General features: G+C 39.4%; 1 protein-coding gene across 1 annotated transcript in view; it reads right to left on the bottom strand.

Moving 5' to 3' along the window:
• The window catches only part of MYBPC1 (myosin binding protein C1), a 95,305-nt gene that overhangs the window by 9,550 nt on the left and 67,631 nt on the right, over positions 1-18,124 (bottom strand). Inside the window, exons 21-26 of the mRNA XM_049782943.1 lie at positions 14,960-15,148; positions 11,629-11,763; positions 7,695-7,748; positions 6,454-6,621; positions 4,436-4,524; positions 194-389 (exon numbers count right to left, since the gene is read on the bottom strand). Coding sequence (XP_049638900.1) covers positions 194-389; positions 4,436-4,524; positions 6,454-6,621; positions 7,695-7,748; positions 11,629-11,763; positions 14,960-15,148 — 831 coding nt within the window. The remainder of the gene's footprint in view (positions 1-193; positions 390-4,435; positions 4,525-6,453; positions 6,622-7,694; positions 7,749-11,628; positions 11,764-14,959; positions 15,149-18,124) is intronic.

Raw genomic sequence — 18,124 nt, 5'->3', positions numbered from 1 at the left:
TACTGCTGTGCTATCACTCAGGCCCAATTATTACAATTCTTATTACTGCTGAGCTGTGAGCTGAATTCATGGCGTCACTAATGCCAGGCAAGTGTTCTACCACTGAGCCACATCCCAGGTCCTCCTAATTCTTGTTCTAACCCAAAGAAACATTAGTTGCCATACTATGGCAGAACCCTTCCTCCCAACCTACCAACAATCTGAATTTCAATGGAAGCACTTTCCACATATTTATCCACTTTGACTTGCAAATCATATTTCCCAGAGTGGCTCCTCTCTGCTTTTCTGATAAAGATGATTGTGTCTGTCTCAGAGTTGCGAATGTTTATCTGATTCTTATCAATATCTTCACCATCCTTTTTCCAAGTTAATTCTGGTCTTGGTTTTCCCTAGAAAGAAAGACAAAATATAAAGGAGAATTAAGATTTTCCCAAGCCTCACCACCTTAATTTTAGGATCCACCCCACATCTCCCCAGGTCTCTTTTCTGGCTCTATTTAGGGATCTTCCTGGCCAGACTCAAGGACCACATGCAGTGCTGGGAATTTCTTATCTCAGGTTTTTGTTTGTTTGTTTGTTTGTTTGTTCATTGTTTTTGGGCCACACACCGACAGCACTTGGAGGTTACTCCTGGCTCTGCTCTCATGTGCTCAGAAATCACTCCTGACAGATTCAGAGGACCATATGGGATCCTGGGAATCCAATCCCTCAGACCTTCCAGGGCTGCCATGCAAGGCAAATCTTATCTCAGTTTTTTTTGTTTGTTTGTTTTTATTTTTGGGGCCACACCTGGCAGCCCTTGGAAGTTACTCCAGGCTCTTCACTCAGAAATAGCTCATGGCCCTAAGGATGGGTCTTATCTGACTTCCCTTAATACCTGTGTGACCTTGGGCTAGTGACTTTTAACTCCCTATACCTCAGTTTCCCAATTTACAAAATGATAACAAAAATAATATCTGTTTCATGGAGTTATTATAAATATATAAGTTCTTAGAAAGTGTTGGAATCTTTGTATTTTATTTTTGATTTCTAATTTAATTTTACCTTTTTGTATTGTCAACTTTGTTTTTTTTTTAGGGCATACCCAGCAGTGCTCAGGGGTTCTGGCTCTATGCTCAGAAATTACTCTTGGCAGGTTTGAGGCACCATATAGGATGTCAGGGATTGAACCCAGGCTTGGCTGCATGTAAGACAAATATCCTGCCCACTGTGCTATTGCTCTGGCACCTGACAATTTTATTCTAATCAAGTTAATTAAGATCATAGTTAATGAGTAGCCTCCCCTGAGTCCCAGAGTACAGATTTCTGCAAACACCACTTATTACTATTACCAGCCACAGTCCATTAACATTCTAGAGATTGGTACTTCAATATCACCATCCCAATCAAAAAAACACAATGTACTGTGCTTTTATTCATGATGGAGCACAAGGACAAAAAATAAATTGTAGTGCTCAGGGTTTATTTCTGGCTCTCACTTAGGGGTCACTCCTGGCAGAGACCATATATGATAAAGGGGATCAAAGTAGGGTCTGCTGCCTGCAAGGAAAGCTCCTTGTGTCCTGTACTACTTCTCCAGTTTACAAGACTCAAGCTTTAGTTTATTGCTAAATTTGGGTTCTGAATTTCAGAGGGCCACAAATTCTATAGGTGATCTATTTGTTTTATTCATATCATCTAAATGTTCATGATTTAGGGTGGGAGTGGGACACCACCTTCCTATAGGCCCCTAATAGGACTTGTTGAAAGGTTATAAGGGATGTGATAGTAGCATATAAAACTCTTTCCTAAGGGGCCAAAGACATAGTACAGTGGGTAAGGCACTGCCTTGCATGCAGCTGACCTAGGTTCAATGACCCAGCATTCTAGAATGTTCCCCAAGCCCACCAGGAGTGATTCCTGAGCAAAGGGACAGGAGTAACTCATGAGCACTGCCAGGTATGGCCCCAAACTAAACAAATAATAATAACAACAATAATAATAACAAAAATAAACTACATTTCCTATGATTTGGGTGAGTTCAAAGTGGAGGAATGCAAGCAAAGTTCTAGGCTCCAGTTCTTTAGGGATACAACATGCTACTACTTGCTGGAGAATAAACTGAGTTTTCTGCTTACAGGAAGATGGAAATGAACACTGGGTTGGTGGACAAAGATCCTGCTTTCAGCACTACCACTTTTTTTTTTTTTTTCTGTATGATTTTGGGCAAGTCACTTAATTCTCTGAATGTCAGTTTTCTTCTTTTCAAGTTGAAGTAAGGAAAACTCCCCTTCCTTCCCCCAAAAGATATTAAAAGGAGGCAGATGAATAAGGACATGGTGGTGTACTTACTTATCTGTGTGAGTGTGCATGAGCATGGATGAATATAAATCCAAAATTGGTTACAGTAAATGAAGTCTGGATAATTTTGTGAAAAACAGAATATTTTGTTGGAACAACAATTTAATAGTTTTTATAAGTCTCAGTTATTGTACTAAGATCTTAAATTGTTATAACCTTTATTGGAATTTAATTTGGTTCAGGGCTAAATTGTAGGAAGATCCTTTCTGGTCTTGGACAATTGTAAAACTGGTTTACTTGCCATTTAAACTGAGAACTTTACTTCAAATGAAGAGCAGTTTGGCAGTTTTGCACGACCTGAAAGACTCTTCAAGAATTTCTGATTTGGGTCTCTTCCCTCTATTTCCTCTCTGTCCCACTCAAATCCCCAAGCTTCAGGCAAAACTAGATTTATTTGGGTTCTGAAAGAAGATAAAGTGGTATGCAAGATAACCCTTCAATAACAATATCAAACCACAGTGTCTGAAAGGTTAAGAGAGAGAAAGAGAGAGAGAGAAAATGTCTGCCCGAGAGAGAGAGAAGAGAGAGAGAGAGAGAGAGAGAGAGAGAGAAAGAGAGAGAGAAAGAGAGAGAGAAAGAGAGAGAAAGAGAGAGAGAAAGAGAGAGAGAGGGAGAGAGAGATCTGACCCAGACCAGAGCCTGGCAAGAGGGAAACTGGGGACATTGGGACATTCCCACCAGGAAATGTGCATTGGTGAAGGGTAGTGTACATTGTATGACTGAAACTCAATCATGAATGACTTTGTAATGGTGAAAACAAAAAACCCAACTGTATTATGAACAACTTTATGACCAAGTGTTTAAATAAAGTAATTAAAGTAAAAAGTAAAAATTATATTAAAGAGTCTCAATTTACCTGTCTAACTAGGGAAAACCTATGATAGTTTTTTATTCTAAAATAAAAGACTATTACCCACTTCTAAATCTTTTCCAATATTTTCCTATTTTCCCTCTGAATAATGATAATCTGTGTGAGTGGGGCCTCTCTCTCTTTCTTCACCACCCTTGGGCATGTTTAAAGGGACCAAGAAAGCCTAGGGCCTGGGGAGGCCCGAGCATAGCCCAGGGCCCAAGGGGGGAAGCCCAGGGTCTGGGAAGCCCAGGGTCCAGGAAAAGCCCAATGCCTTAATAAAGGCCATGAAACATACCTTCAGAGAATGCAGAAGCAAAGCAGGATTTATTCCAGAGCTCTGGGGTGTCACCACAAGCCAGGAATTTGGTTTGCAGTGAGACCCCCAAGCATCCAAATTCACAAACATTTAAGGGAATTCATATGATAATGAACACACAGGTTTCAAAGCATTTCATAAGTTCATACAGTTTAAACCATCCAATAATTTTTCACAGAAAAGGTGCAATTTTCTGTCTGTTCAGCCCCTTTATGGCATAATCTACCCCAAGCTCCTAGACTGATGGTATGCAGAGATATGGGTTGAACCCTTCAGGTGGTCTCCTAATCTACATGGTAGAGAACCCGTTCCCTTGACAGCATAGTGACCGGAGCAATTAGGGGAAGGGAGCCTTGTTTATTATATTATACTTCAAGCAAGCCAGTGATGGAGGTGAGAATAGCATTAAACTAGATTTTACCCTTATTCTATACCTATTTGCCATCTATGTGTTATTCTCTTTTTTAGTGACTGTGTGCAGTTATTCCTCCCTAATCTTCAAGGGCCACCTGCCATCTGCGGAGCCAAGGTGTCCCCATGTTGAAATGTCAGTTTGGTTCCACCTTCCTCCTCCCATCCCTCCAAAGTATCTTTAGAATGAAATGCAAAATGTCCTAACATTGAAATGTCCTTATGGTTTACAGCCTGGTTCCAGAAATTAGCTGTCTCTTTGGGCTTAGTCTTTCTTAGCTTAAAATTGCAGCCTGTAACTAAATTTCCAAAAGCCAACTAAAAGCAAAAGCCAATAGTGTGGTCAATTCTACAGCAATCACACAGCAATTACTAAAAAAAAAATTACTAAAAAAAAATCACCATTCCTATTAAAAACTACTTAAAAACATTATAAAATTACTTAAAATATACTATGTCAAAAATATTCATTCCAACAGGCAAAAAAGAGAAAACGAATGACCCCTGAATAATTACCTGGAAAGGTATCACCAGATTGACAGCTTCTCCAACTCTGCGAATATAAGTTTGTTTCAGGTGCCTTGGGATGCGAATCTTTGGAGGTTCTGGGTGAAAGTAGAATAGTATAATTGTATAATCAGTATATGGGAGACTGGAAAAAGCCTGAAATTAGCATATGGCATCTCCTCACTGAGATACTCTCATGTTTGCATCTTTGCAATAAAATCTTGGATGTGCCACTAATAGATGCCATATGGTAAGTTATTCTGAATGTGTCTACAAGTAGAAATGTTTAAATAGTTTGCCCAGAAATTGTGTCCTTTATCACTTTAAGTTTACTTCAATCTTTTATTGTTGTTATATACTAGAACAAACTTTATAGAAAAAAACACAAATTTTTTTCTTTGAGTCTAGCATTTATTTTCCAAGGGTTCTAACCCAACTATGTTCTCTGATAGACATTTAAACATCCCATAAAATATCTACATGCATCCTCATTACATATAAAAACTGACTATTCATCTTTTGAGAGGCATACCTATTCATGCTCTGTGCTCAGAAGTGACCTCTGCAGTATTCCAGGGTGCCAGGAATCAAACCAGGTTTGGTGGAATATAAGGAAAACATCTAAACTCTACTATCTCTCTGGTCCATGTTGAATTTATTTAATAGAATCAATTATTTTGGTTAAAAAAATAAAATCTTGCTTCCCAAAATAGGAAAAACATCTTAATAAACTTGTTATAAATGTATACATTATATAAATAAACATATAAGCTTATATAAAATTGTGGATAGTCTGTTTTGGTTTTACACTAAAATATGCTCTTAAAGGTTAGCTGCAGTATAGAATCTAAAACCACTTAAAACCATTTTTCATATAGTTTCTCTAAAGTCCATTGGTTTCTTATGCATTTATTGAATATACCTTTAACCCATGCATGAGGAGTTTTTTGTTTTATTTTATTTATTTTAGCATACTGTTTGGGAACCATACCAAATGATTCTCAAGAGCTACTCTCTGCTATACCCTGGGGACCCATCTTGGCAATACTTAGGGAGCCATGCAGATCCATGATCAAAGGCTCCTTCATGCATAGTATGCACTCTAGCCTTTAGAGCTCTTCTCCAACCACATTCACCTTTTATATGAACTGTGAGTGCAAAGCACTGAGGAAGACATGAAAAGAAACCATCTGTGGGCACTGGCTTGGTCTGTACCAAGGAACCAGCAATCAGACTCATTGTCTCTGTGGTGCCATCAATACAGATACCCTACACAGACACAGACACAGACACATAGACACAGATACAGACACAGACACACAGACACAGACACAGACACACACACACACACACACACATAGACACACACAGACATACACACATTTGGTTTTTGGCCACACCTGGTGGTCATCAGAATTTACTCCTGGTGGCTCTATGCCTAGGGATCATTCATAGTTTACTCCAGGGACCATATGTGGTACCAGGGATTAAACCTGGTTTGGCCATGTAAACATTCTTTCTGCTGTTCTATCATTCTGATACACTGATGTCCAATATTGAACAGAGTAATTAATGTATATACATCACAATGGAAATGGCTTTGACCTTGCAGAATGCTGAGGCTGAGCTGCTGCCGCAGGTTTGTGTGCTTGGTTGCATCTGTTCTCCCTGTCCCGTATCAAAAAGCAACTCAGCCAGCACTGCTTTCTGGAACCAATGTGGCTTCTTAGCCTTAACCCAATAAGTTCTAACTCCCAAGCTGACTTTCCATACTGCTGAAAAGAGCTTTGCTTTTGCAGTGCTGGGAATCCAAGCCCAAGCCTCTCACATGGACATCAAGTGCTCTACTACCTACCATTCATCTACATCCCAGCCTTGTTCATTTACCCAACCTTGTTCTAAACCTTGTTCTCAGCCCTGGAAGGCAGTCATAAAGTGTTAAGGTGCCACAATGAAATAAGATGTGGAGCTTAAAAAAGGTAATATATGTGAATTAGAGATCAAGATTTGAAGACTTTGCTACTTACCAATGATTTCCTTCACCAAAATGGGCTGAGAGTAGTACTTGGGCTCACTCTCTCCGGCAGCATTCACAGCCTTCACACGCACGAAGATCTTAGCATCTGTCGGCAGACCTGTGATTGTGAACTTGGTCTTGTCGATCAGGTCTGTGTTGGCCACTTTCCAATCTTCAGCTGCAATCCGTAAAAGAACAAAAGAGAAGTTGGTTATTGAAAGAAATCATCCTACTTGTTTCAGCAGAGTTCCAATTGGTCTTTTATGCCTAAAATACTCGTTTCGAGAAAATATGATTTTGATCAGAATTCAGACAACTTTTCATATTTGCATAAAAAATAGCTGAGAAAGGCTAATGTGAGAAAGGCTGGGTTTTTTTGTGGGGGATCACACCCAGTAGGGCTCAGGGGTTACTCCTGGCTCTACACTCAGAAATCACTCCTGGCAAGCTCAGGGGACCATATAGGATGCTGGGACTTGAACCACCATCCTTCTGCGTGCAGGGCAAACATCCTACCTCCATGCTCTCTCTATGGCCCCTGAAAGGCTGTTAATGGGATGCAGGACAAGCCTCTTATTCAGGATACTAAGTATAATGACACTACTAGTAATATTACTTATTAAAACTAATACTGACCTAAGATTGCAGCACTTTGACTCCAATTCATTAGTCTTAAACTAATACTAATCTTATACTAATGAATGTCCATGAGATTTTTATCATCAATATACACTAGTACTCTGAAAAATAGGAAAACGTTACCTAAGAGAAATGTCACATTCATTTAATCATATGTTTTATCTTGGCTATCTCTATTTTACCTTGGATAATTTATTGCTATCATAACGTAAGCAGGAGCATAAGAAATTAGATCCTTTTATGAAAAGAAGTGTCTCTTTAAGGTGGACAGGGTGAGGGGGGTAACTCAGTGTATGAGCCACATAGAACTTCCTAAGGAACACCATTCTTTTGCCTCAGTCTACACTGATGTTATAAAGCCATTGGTAACTTGGTTTACAGTATAAATAAATTTAAAAACAGGCTTACAAATATTCCAGCTTCTAATTATCTGTCCACCTTGGCCCACAGGGAAATGAAGACAGCTTGAATCCCACAGTAGTCACTCCCAGCCAGCCTCCCACTCCACTGCTGTGTGTGTGTGTGTGTGTGTGTGTGTGTGTGTGTGTGTAATATTCCCAGAAATGTTATCAGAGAGTAAAATATCTTGAAAGCATTCATCAAATACTTTACCTGGAAGATCATATGCAGCCTCCCCATTTTCATTAGACTCATTTGCTGATGTACCTTTGAGAATCCGTCATTAAAATTAATTAAAAACACCCACATTCACACTAGGAGAAGATCATATCAGTAGTCAGCATTCTCTGTTAGTAAAGTATGCAAAATATACAAAGATATTTGTCTTCAGAGTAGTGATGGGAAGAACCAAACATGTTAGAGGGAATGGGGGAGAAGTGGATTCCATAGGAGAGGCCCAGCCTTCTATGTTCAGACTGAGGTTGGGGTCCTGAGTTGCCTGCCACAGAGAAGAGGAAGAGAGAGGAGATTGGAGTATCTCCAGCTGTGGTAACTGAGGGAGAGAAGAACAAAGAATTTTCCTAACAGAAAAGGGGGAGACAGTCCTGGCCTCCACAAGGGAACAACTCTCCATGAAAATCTATCCATCCTATCTCTACCACTTCAGCCTGTGGGAGCCTGGCAGTCCCTGGGCATAAGGTGCTTCCATTCTGGGTCTCACACAATAGAGTCTAGGACAGTGATGGTTAACCTTTTTGAGCCCGAGTGCCCAAACTGCTGCACAGGACCAAAAAATTTCCTCAAAGTGCCAACACGTCAATTAAACCTTAATAACAAGATTTTAGTATCTAAAAACTCTTTATAAATTTTATAAATTTATTAATTGCAGACCTTCCCACATGCCAGCTGCAAGGCCTTCGTGTGCCACAGCTGGCATGCATGCCATAGGTTCGCCACCGCAGGTCTAGGAGAAGGGCCCTCAGTATTAATGCCTGCCCTATCTTACCAGTCTTCAGTTATTGTTGGAAACAGAAACTGCTGCAACAATTCCAAAGGCAGCCCCAGGTACCATGATAACATGTTCATAAGCTTGAAGACAAACGGTGGTTGCTGGGTCCCTCTATTCCCCATGGGTAGTAAGAAGGCTCACAGAGTGAGAGGAAGCCTCACTGACTTGGGCTGCTGACTTTCCAGATATGAGAAGAGCAGGAGACTGGGGACTACACTGAGATCCCTGTTGGAACTTTCTCCTCTCTTTTATTTCTTTCAGTTCCTTCTGAAGGGTATCACAAAGCCAGAATATTCTGGTGATGTGTTTAATAAAAATTACTCAGAACTTTGAGAAAAACCTACATTATCTAACCTAAAATAAATGATTCACTGGGAGTTACTACACAACTTTTAAAAAGTCAAGAGACAATGATTAGACAGTGAAAACAGGACAGTGGGAGAGAATTTCAAAAGGAAGCAAGACAAGATAAGATCAAAGGAGAATACAAGTAATTTTTCCTTTTCCATATGAACTGTTTTGATGGAAGAAAACAGAGAGGAAGAAAATAGCATCCAGTAGATAGGGAAGGAATGTGAAAGTAAACAGTAGAATCTTAAGAATGAAAAGAAGAGCTGGAGAGGTAATACAGTGGCTAAGGTGCTTGCTTGGCATGTGGCTGACCCAGGATCAATCCCTGGAACCTCCTAAACCCTGTAAAGAATGATTCCTGAGCACAGAGCCAGGAGTATTTTCTTTGTATCACCAGGTGTGGCCCCCAGTACCAAAACCAAACATTTTATTTAGAAAAAAGATAAGAGACTTGAGTTAAGGAAATAAAAATAGAACAAAATAGTGCAGGCATGTGAGAGAGGGTGGGGGACAGAGTCAAAACCAACACACAATCTTATGAAAGGAAGAATTCTCTTACAGAATAAAACTTGATATATATAAATGCATTAAATACTACAGAAAATTAGTCTGGAGGACAACAGCCATTAAAAGAGAATGAAGAGTAGGGTAGCCACATAAAGTGAGGAAAGATTGCAAGAAGAAAGAGAAGTTATGAATGAACTTCCATAGAAAAGCTAAGTCCCAAACGTTATGTGGTGAAATGTCCACATGATGCTGTGTACTTATACATATGTATATGCACATATACATATATATCAACACAGACCACACACAAAAATGATGTAAAATACACTTCATTGTATTTTATCTAAGGTGGTAACATCAAAATAACAGCCATGTATCATTTTGCTGTATCTTCTTACTTTTTAAACCTATCAGAAAGAAAAGAGTAAAGAATTTGCTCTATTTTATACAGTAAAAGATCCATGCTCAGCAGCCACATCAGGTCTAAGATTGGGGAAATGTGCTGGCTGGGAAAGATATGTGTGTTCATGGCATGATTGAAGGTGGAAGGGGAAATGGGATGAATTAAACCCGTGGCTTTTTTTTTTTTTTTTGATACATGGAGACCATGTGAAATGAAAAGATCTCACAGACCATCAAGGCAAAACTAAACGTTATTTATCAGAAAAATACTTCTATATCAATATTGAAAGCCACTGGAATAAACCATATACTAAAGAGCTTAAGAATTTACCTGTTGCCTGAGTATTACTGCCTCCCCCAAATCTGGGTGATTTCCTATAAATGTCCTTCTGGTTAAGGCCTGTGGCATTCAGAGCTCTTGAGGACGCAAGTTGGGCTTTGTGAGGTGGGCTTTTGGATATTGAATTGCATGTTCCCAGCAAGCGATAGTTCCCTCCTCTTCATCCCTCCCAAACAACCATGATCTTTTCTACCAGTGCTCCACTCTCTGGGTCTGGGCATTCTTTCAACAGTTTCTCTCTCTCTCTCTCTCTCTCTCTCTCTCTCTCTCTCTCTCTCTCTCTCTCTCTCTCTCTCTCTCTCTCTCTCTCTCTCTCTCTCTCTCTCTCTCTCTCTCTCTCTCTCTCTCTCTCTCTTTTGGTTTTTGGACCACACCCAGTGATGCTCAGGGGTTACTCCTGGCTGTCTGCTCAGAAATAGCTCCTGGCAGGCACGGGGACCACATGGGACACCGGGATTTGAACCAACCACCTTTGGTCCTGGATTGGCTGCTTGCAAGGCAAACACCGCTGTGCTATCTCTCAGGGCCCACAACAGTTTCTCTTTATCAGAAGTTTCTTTTCCAGAAAGGACCATTTCTTGGGGTAGTGAATTCTTGTTTACATCCCTGATGTCATGAATGTGCTCATAGTCTCACTTCCTTTTACACTATGTAAGATGAGTATTAAAGGCTGGGCTCCACAGCATGTTCCTTGTGGTTAAGAAATGGCTTATGATGTGTAGAGACAAGAATAAGCACCAGGTAGAATGGCTTGCCCACCACCATCTGTCATAAAGTTCAAGGCTGGCACTGTTCTACTCATCCATTTTTTAAAACATGATGGACAGGAAATGAAAAAAATATTCCAGAGGCTTTCTGGAAATGTCAATTGTGCTTTTAGGTATTCCCTGACCTATATATATTTTTGTGGGTATTTTGTTTATCAGTGGATTTTTGTTTGTTTCTCTTCCCCTAAATTTAAGTGATTATATTTTTATATACTCTACACTGAGACAAGCTATTTCTAGCTGTACATTTTATTTCCTACACCCACACTGGGATATAAACTGCCTCTTTTAAACACTAAAAATTATATGTAATTGATTCTTTTTCAACAAAGTTAAGGTAAAAAAGCCAGATTGTCCAATGTATTATTATCATTACTACCAATAAATAAATAGTTCTTTGGGTACCTAACTTGTGCTCCATATGGGGTTTAGAAGTTTCAACTCATCTCATCCTAAGTAGATATTTATTTCGCTTGGGTACCTTCTACTTCCACCAATTAAAGTAGAAGTCTCAGAAATGGTGTGAAAACACCTTTCTATGTCAGTTATGTTTTTTGATCTGGCATCTTAGCCACGATATGGTTGAGATGTCACCTTGTTAACCATAAGTACCAGAAAAGGTCTACATTTCTACCCTTCGTAGAGAGAAGAGTGGTAGCTTACTCTCATTTTCAGTATGAAGACGGAGTTTCCAAGAAAGAGAAACAAAAGGAAAGGGGCATCTCTCACCTATTGATGATGGTATTCATGCTACTTAGGAGTGATACTTACTTCCTTCAAAGCAATACTCTAGCACATAGCCATCTAAACCTGCTGCACCAATCTGGTCTGGAGGCCGCCACTTCATGGTGACAGTTGAATCAGTGACAGAGTCGACAGCTAGAAGAGTGGGAGGACTGGTCACAGCTTCAAAGGTAAAAGAGACAGAGAAAGAAAAATGAGCCATCACAGAGTTATACCAAGGGAACTGTGAGACAAATAAATTGGGTACAAATAGATATATGCCCAGAATTCCCAGGCCATTGTGAACTTTAATGAAGATTTCTTGAGCTTCTAACTGAAAGGTGAAAAACTGGGATCATGGGAAGTTGCTGCTAACTTTGCCTCCAATTCAAGAGGATGGTATGGGAGACAGGGAACCCCAAGCATGTTAGGAAAAGTCACAGCACAGGAGCTAATAATCTAGCATTAATTTTCAGAACTTGTTAATTTTTAAAATTCATCTGAATATGTTTATTTTTCTTTAATAATAATTTCTTTAAGCACCAGGGTTACAAACATGTTCATAGTTGGGCTTCAGCCATAAAATGCACACTCCCCTTCATCAGTGCAACTTTCCCACCACCAATGTCCCCCATTTTTCTCCTTCCCCATTCCCTGCTTGTCTTTGAGACAGATACTATATTTCTCTCTCTTATTGTCATGGTAGTAGTCAGTGTAGTTTTTTCTCTAACTGAACTTACCACTCTTTGTGGTAAACTTCATATCATGAGCTGGTCTTTCTGGCTCTCATCTCTATAGTCTCTGTTTATTATACTGTCTTTTATTTTTCTTAAATCCCGAATGAGACTATTTTGTGTTTATCTCTCTCCATCTGACTTATTTCACTTAGCGTAATAGTCTCATATATATCCATGTATGGGAAAACTATGTGACTTCGTTTTTTTCTAACAGCTACATAGTATTCTATTGTGTAGATATACCACAGTTTCTTTTCTTTCTTTCTTTTTTTTTTTTTTGTGGTTTTTGGGTCACACCTGGCAGTGCTCAGGGGTTATTCCTGGCTCCATGCTCAGAAATTGCTCCTGGAGGCACGGGGGACCATATGGGACGCCGAGATTCGAACTGATGACCTTCTGCATGAAAGGCAAATGCCTTACCTCAATGCTATCTCTCCGGCCCCACAGTTTCTTTAGCCACTCATCTGTTGTTGGGCATCTGGGTTGTTTTCAGATTTTGGCTATTGTAAATAGTGCTGCTATGAGCATAGGGATGCAGAGGGTATTATTGTATTGTATATTTGTGGTCCTAGAATATATCCATAGTAGAGGTATTGCTGGATCATGTGAGAGCTTAATGTCCAGATTTTTTCAGGAATATTTATATTGTTTTCCAGAAAGGCTGGACTAGACAACATTCCCACTACAAGTGAATGAGAATTCTTTTATCCCACATCCATGCCAGCAGTGTTTGTTCTTGTTCTTTCTGTTGTGTGCCAGTCTCTGTGGCATGAGATGGCATCTCATTGTGGATTTGATTTGCATCAGCCTGATGATTAGTGACATGGAGCATTTTTCATGTACCTTTTTCCCATATGTATTTCTTCTTTGAGGAAATGTCTATTCATTTCTTCTCCAAAATTTTTTTAATGGGGTTAGATGTTTATTCTTGTTAAGTTCTGTCAGAACCATGTATAACTTAGATATTAGCCTCTTATCTGATGGGTATTAGGAAAATAGTTTTTCCCATTATGTGGGTGACCTTTTTACCCTAGTTGCTTTGAAGTGCAGAAGCTTCTCAGTTTGATGTAAGCCTATTTGTTTATCTCCGCTTCCACTTATTTGGACAGTGGTGTTTTCTCCTTGAAGATGCCTTTAGTCTCAATGTCATGGACTGTTTTGCCTATGGTTTTTTTTTTATAGACTTTATAGTTTCAGGTCTGATATCAAGGTCTTTAATCCATTTTGATTTGACCTTTGTGTATTAGATGGATATCTGAGGTCAATTTTTACATGCAGTTGACCAATTTTCCCAGTGCCACTTGTTGAGGAGGCTTTCCTTGCTCCATTTTACATTTATTGCCCCTTTATGAAGGATTAATTAATTGTATGTCTGGAGGTCATTCTCTGAATACTCAAGTCTATTCCATTGATCTGAGGGTCTGTCTTTATTCCAGTACCACTCTGTTTTAATCCTCCCCAAAGCATTGTGCAGATTTAATGCAATCTCTCTAAGGATATCCATGACATTCTTCAAAGAAATAGATCAAACACTCTTGAAATTCATGCCCAAGAATAGCGAAATAACTTTTAGGAGAAAAATGATATGAGGCATCACTTTCCTCAACTTTAAATTGTACTATAAAACATAATCATTAAAATTTGCTAATTAAAAACCTTTATGCTTAAAATAATTAGTGGTGCTCAGGATGCTTGTGATCAGGCCAGTGACTCAATGCAAGTGCCCAAGGATGTAATATTGCTCTGGCCCTGTGGTACTAGGGATACCAAAGTCTTCCATGGTGGTACTCAGGAGCCTCAGGGATACACCAGAGAACTTGGGGGACGATGTGGTGCTAGAAATTGAAACTGAATGGGCACATGCTAGGCATGCACCATAGAAACTTTACTCCTTCTGAACTCTGCTATCTGATTTTATAATGTAAAATTATGTTTTTTTGGGGGGATCGTGAGATAATATAGTGGATTGGGTGCTTGCCTTGCAAGTGAATCTAATTGCTTGAAAATTGAACCCAATCTGGGTTCAATATCTGGCACCATATATGGTTCCCTAAACCCCACCAAGAGTGATCCCCCTGGGCACAGAGTCAGGGGTATCTTTGGATAAGGCCCATAAACAAAAAGATTATTTTTTGTTTTTGGGACACAACTGATGGTTATAGTGTTTAGCCATAAGTGTTGGGCTATATGTGTAGAAGACTGATGGAGAATGGACTGCCATGTATCTGTATGTTAATAGGCTCAGATAAAGATTTTCTGTGGGAAGACACAACCAGAGCCCCACTACTTTTACTGGAATCATAGTCATGAATTATGGATCCTATTTATGAATAGCTTCAACTCTTACTGAAGTAGTTAATTCATTCCATAGAGAAAATTGTCCCTAAGAACCTCAAATCTCTTGCTCTCCTGCCACACTAGAAATACATCAGTTCTGTTACAGGCAGAGATAGAAGGAAGAAGTTGTCCTAGGGAAAGGAATTCCACTACAAGATAGAGCTCTCGCTCTTCTGTTGTTTTTGCGAATCACACTTGGTCATGCTAAGGGCCCATGAGAGAGGCTAAGGAACAAAGCCCATTTGCAAGCATGTGTTTCACCTCTTAGCACATCTCCTGCCCCAATCACACCTCTTTAGACTCACCTATAGGCACAAATGGCTTGGAAGGCATGCTGGGTTTGGAGATGCCAATGGCATTGACTGCAAAGACACGCACTTCATAGGCCACACCCTCAATCATCTTCTTGGGTTCAAAAGTTGTTTCTTTGCAGAGATCAAAATTTAGCCGCATCCATCTGGAACTCTGTTTCTTTTTTCTTTCAATAAAATAACCTTCAAGTGATGTAAAAAGGAAAGTGAGTTTTCCTCTTAGTTTTCAAAATTAAACTTTGTCATAGATCTTAAGTTTCTAACAGTTCCCCTGTAAGCATCTAATTTGAGGTAGTCAAGTAGACTAGTTTGATTTTATTCTGCAACTCCCAAATAGAAATCCAGGGACCTGTGGGCCACTTGCAGGAATATCTAGGCCAGAAGTTCAATGCTGACACCAGAGCATGTAGTGCTGGTCAGGTCTTGCATTGCTAGGGATTACCGGGGTGATCCTTATAGAGTTTGGGGACCTTTAGGATTACATTCATCAATGCTATTGGGCTCCAGTGTCACACTCAGCAATGTTAGGGAAGTAATGTGGTTTTAGGGATTGAACCCAGGCTAGGTGTAAGGCATGTCTCCCTCACCCATGTCGGTTCTTTTTGGCTATACTTGTAAATGCTCATTACTACTGGCTCTGTGGTCAGGGATCACTCTGTGTAGTTTTTGGGGAATCATAGATAGAACCAGGTATCAAACTTGTCTGAGCCAGGTGTAAGTCAAATGACTAATCCTCATACTTGTCTTTCTTAATACTTTCTTAATCCTTCATATTCGTCTTTCTTAATACTTTTTAAAAATTTATTTTTGAAGAGATCATTGAAAATGAAAAACATCAACACCATAATATATAGATAAAAATGGCATGATTAGATTTAAACAACAACAACAACGACCTGCATACTGGGCAGGGCTTTCTGCATTGTCCTTTAATTGTGAGTTGAAGTTAGATGACGTTACGCACCATCCTGACTTCAATGTAGGATATACAGATTCTAGGATCTCCAATACAGAAACATGATACCAACAACAGAGACTGTGTGAAAAATAAAACTGTATTGGCACTACAGACAATGACCTGGATTGGACAAACTAGTTTGCCTGGAGCCTAGAATTGGACTTATGTCAGGAAACTTTACGGGTAAGATCTCCTTGTATTTAGGCCAATGTGTTTCCTTTCCATGTCCCCCATACTTTGGTGGGCCTATGCAAACAATAATTGCCACTCTAACACTGTTTTTACAGTGCTCCTTTGACTCTAAACCTTTAAGAAACCACTTGTAAAACCATCTGGAACTGCACTTTTGTTTTTGTTTAGTTTCAATTTCCATTCTTGAATATGTCTGTTGGTGTTTTTTACTATTTGTTCCATTAAGTCTTGAATGGCTGTGAGATTCTAAAACTATGTTTATTTCCTCTGGATCATTCAATTTAGTTAAAATTAGTCCAGACATTCTGATGGGGGGAGAGGGAGGAAGAAGAGGGAGAAGAGGAGAGGAGAGAGTAGGGGAGTAGAGGAGAGGAGAGAAAAGAAAAAATGTATGTTCCAGAGATGGGCAGGGGAGAAGGCATAAAGGAGGATGGGAGGGAAATTAGAGACATCAGTGGTGGGAAATGTGCACTGGTAAAGGGTATTGTATATTGTATGACTTTAACTGTGGAAAAAACAACAAATGTATTATGAACAATCTTATAGCCATGGTGTTTAAATAAAGTAATTTAAAAAATGGCAGGATTGGGGTCCAAGAGATAGTACAGTGGTTAAGGTGCTTATTTTGCACAATGTTGGCCCATGTTTGATCCCCAGCATCCTATATGGTCCTCTGAACACTGCTCGGAAAATTCTAGAGTGCAGAGACCAAAGTAACCCTTGAAGGGGTTACTTACCAGGTGTGGCCCAAAACAAAAATGAAATAATAAATAAGGGTAGTATTAAGGTCAAAATCATAGCATAGCAGGTAGGGTTCTTGTCTTGACATAGGTTTGATCCCCAGCATCACATATGGTCCCCTGAAGTCCACCAGGAATGGTTCCTGAATGTAGAGCCAGGAGTAAGCCCAGATTAAGCCACCAGGCATGGCTCCAAAACAAATTGAACAAATGACCACATTGGAGGGAGTAAAGAAAATTGTACTAGGAATGGAAAAAAGAAATTTGCTCTTAGATAAACAGGCTAAAGTGATTTACTCAGTGGCTAGAGATGAACAATAAATTTGGCTCTGAGAGACCAGGAAATGGCACCAGAGATGCCCTGTTCACCCCCAGCACTGTCAGCCTGAGCCAAAACTGCCAAATACTACTGATATGGCTCAAAAAAAAATTGGGGTTCAGAATGTGTAGGGCATTTGCCCTGCAAGCAGTTGACCTGGGTTTAACTCCAGGCAATATACATACTCCCCAACCCCATTCCTCCAGCACTTCCAGGAGTAAGCCCTGGCTGTGGGAACAGAGTACATCCTGGTCACTGCCAGGTGCAACCCCAGAATAACAACAACAACAACAACAAAAAAAAAAAAAACTCAAAACATTGTTTTGACTTTGAGTAGCAGTAATTAAAAGAATAAAAGGGAAAAGACCAAATTGTGAGTTTCATTATTAGTAAGTGAAGAAAAATAAAGGAAATTTCCTTATCATAATCTAAAATTCATGATTACACCAAATGCAGCTTATAGAAAATAATAAAACTCATATGTTGGCTTTAAATAGATATTTAGTTAAAGCTGTATTATTTAAAAAATAGATGGTGAAAATAAAAGTCAAATTAAAAAGACAAGAAAATCATTGATACTCATTGAAACAATTGAAATCTCAATTACTTATAAAGCATCTTCAGATACATTTTGGGGGGTAAGGGGTCCCACACTGGCTACTCCTGGCTCTGCATTCAGAAATCAAGCTCAAGGGGCCATATAGAATGCTGAGAAATTGAACCCAAGTCAGCCACATGCAAGGCAAATAAATGCCCTACCTATGATAGCTATGCTATCACTCTGGCTCCTTTCAGATATATTTCAATGTGAATGGATACAGAAAGTCAACAGATTCCCTTCTAAATGTATATGTTTAAATGTATATGCTCTGCATTTAAAGTATATAAGAGAATCCAAATTTGGGAATGGAACCACAGGTGTTAATTAAGATTGGAGACTCCCACCATGT

Source organism: Suncus etruscus, chromosome 11, assembly GCF_024139225.1.
Source record: "Suncus etruscus isolate mSunEtr1 chromosome 11, mSunEtr1.pri.cur, whole genome shotgun sequence".
NCBI lineage: Eukaryota > Metazoa > Chordata > Mammalia > Eulipotyphla > Soricidae > Suncus > Suncus etruscus.
This window is presented reverse-complemented; position numbering and strand designations above follow the sequence as displayed.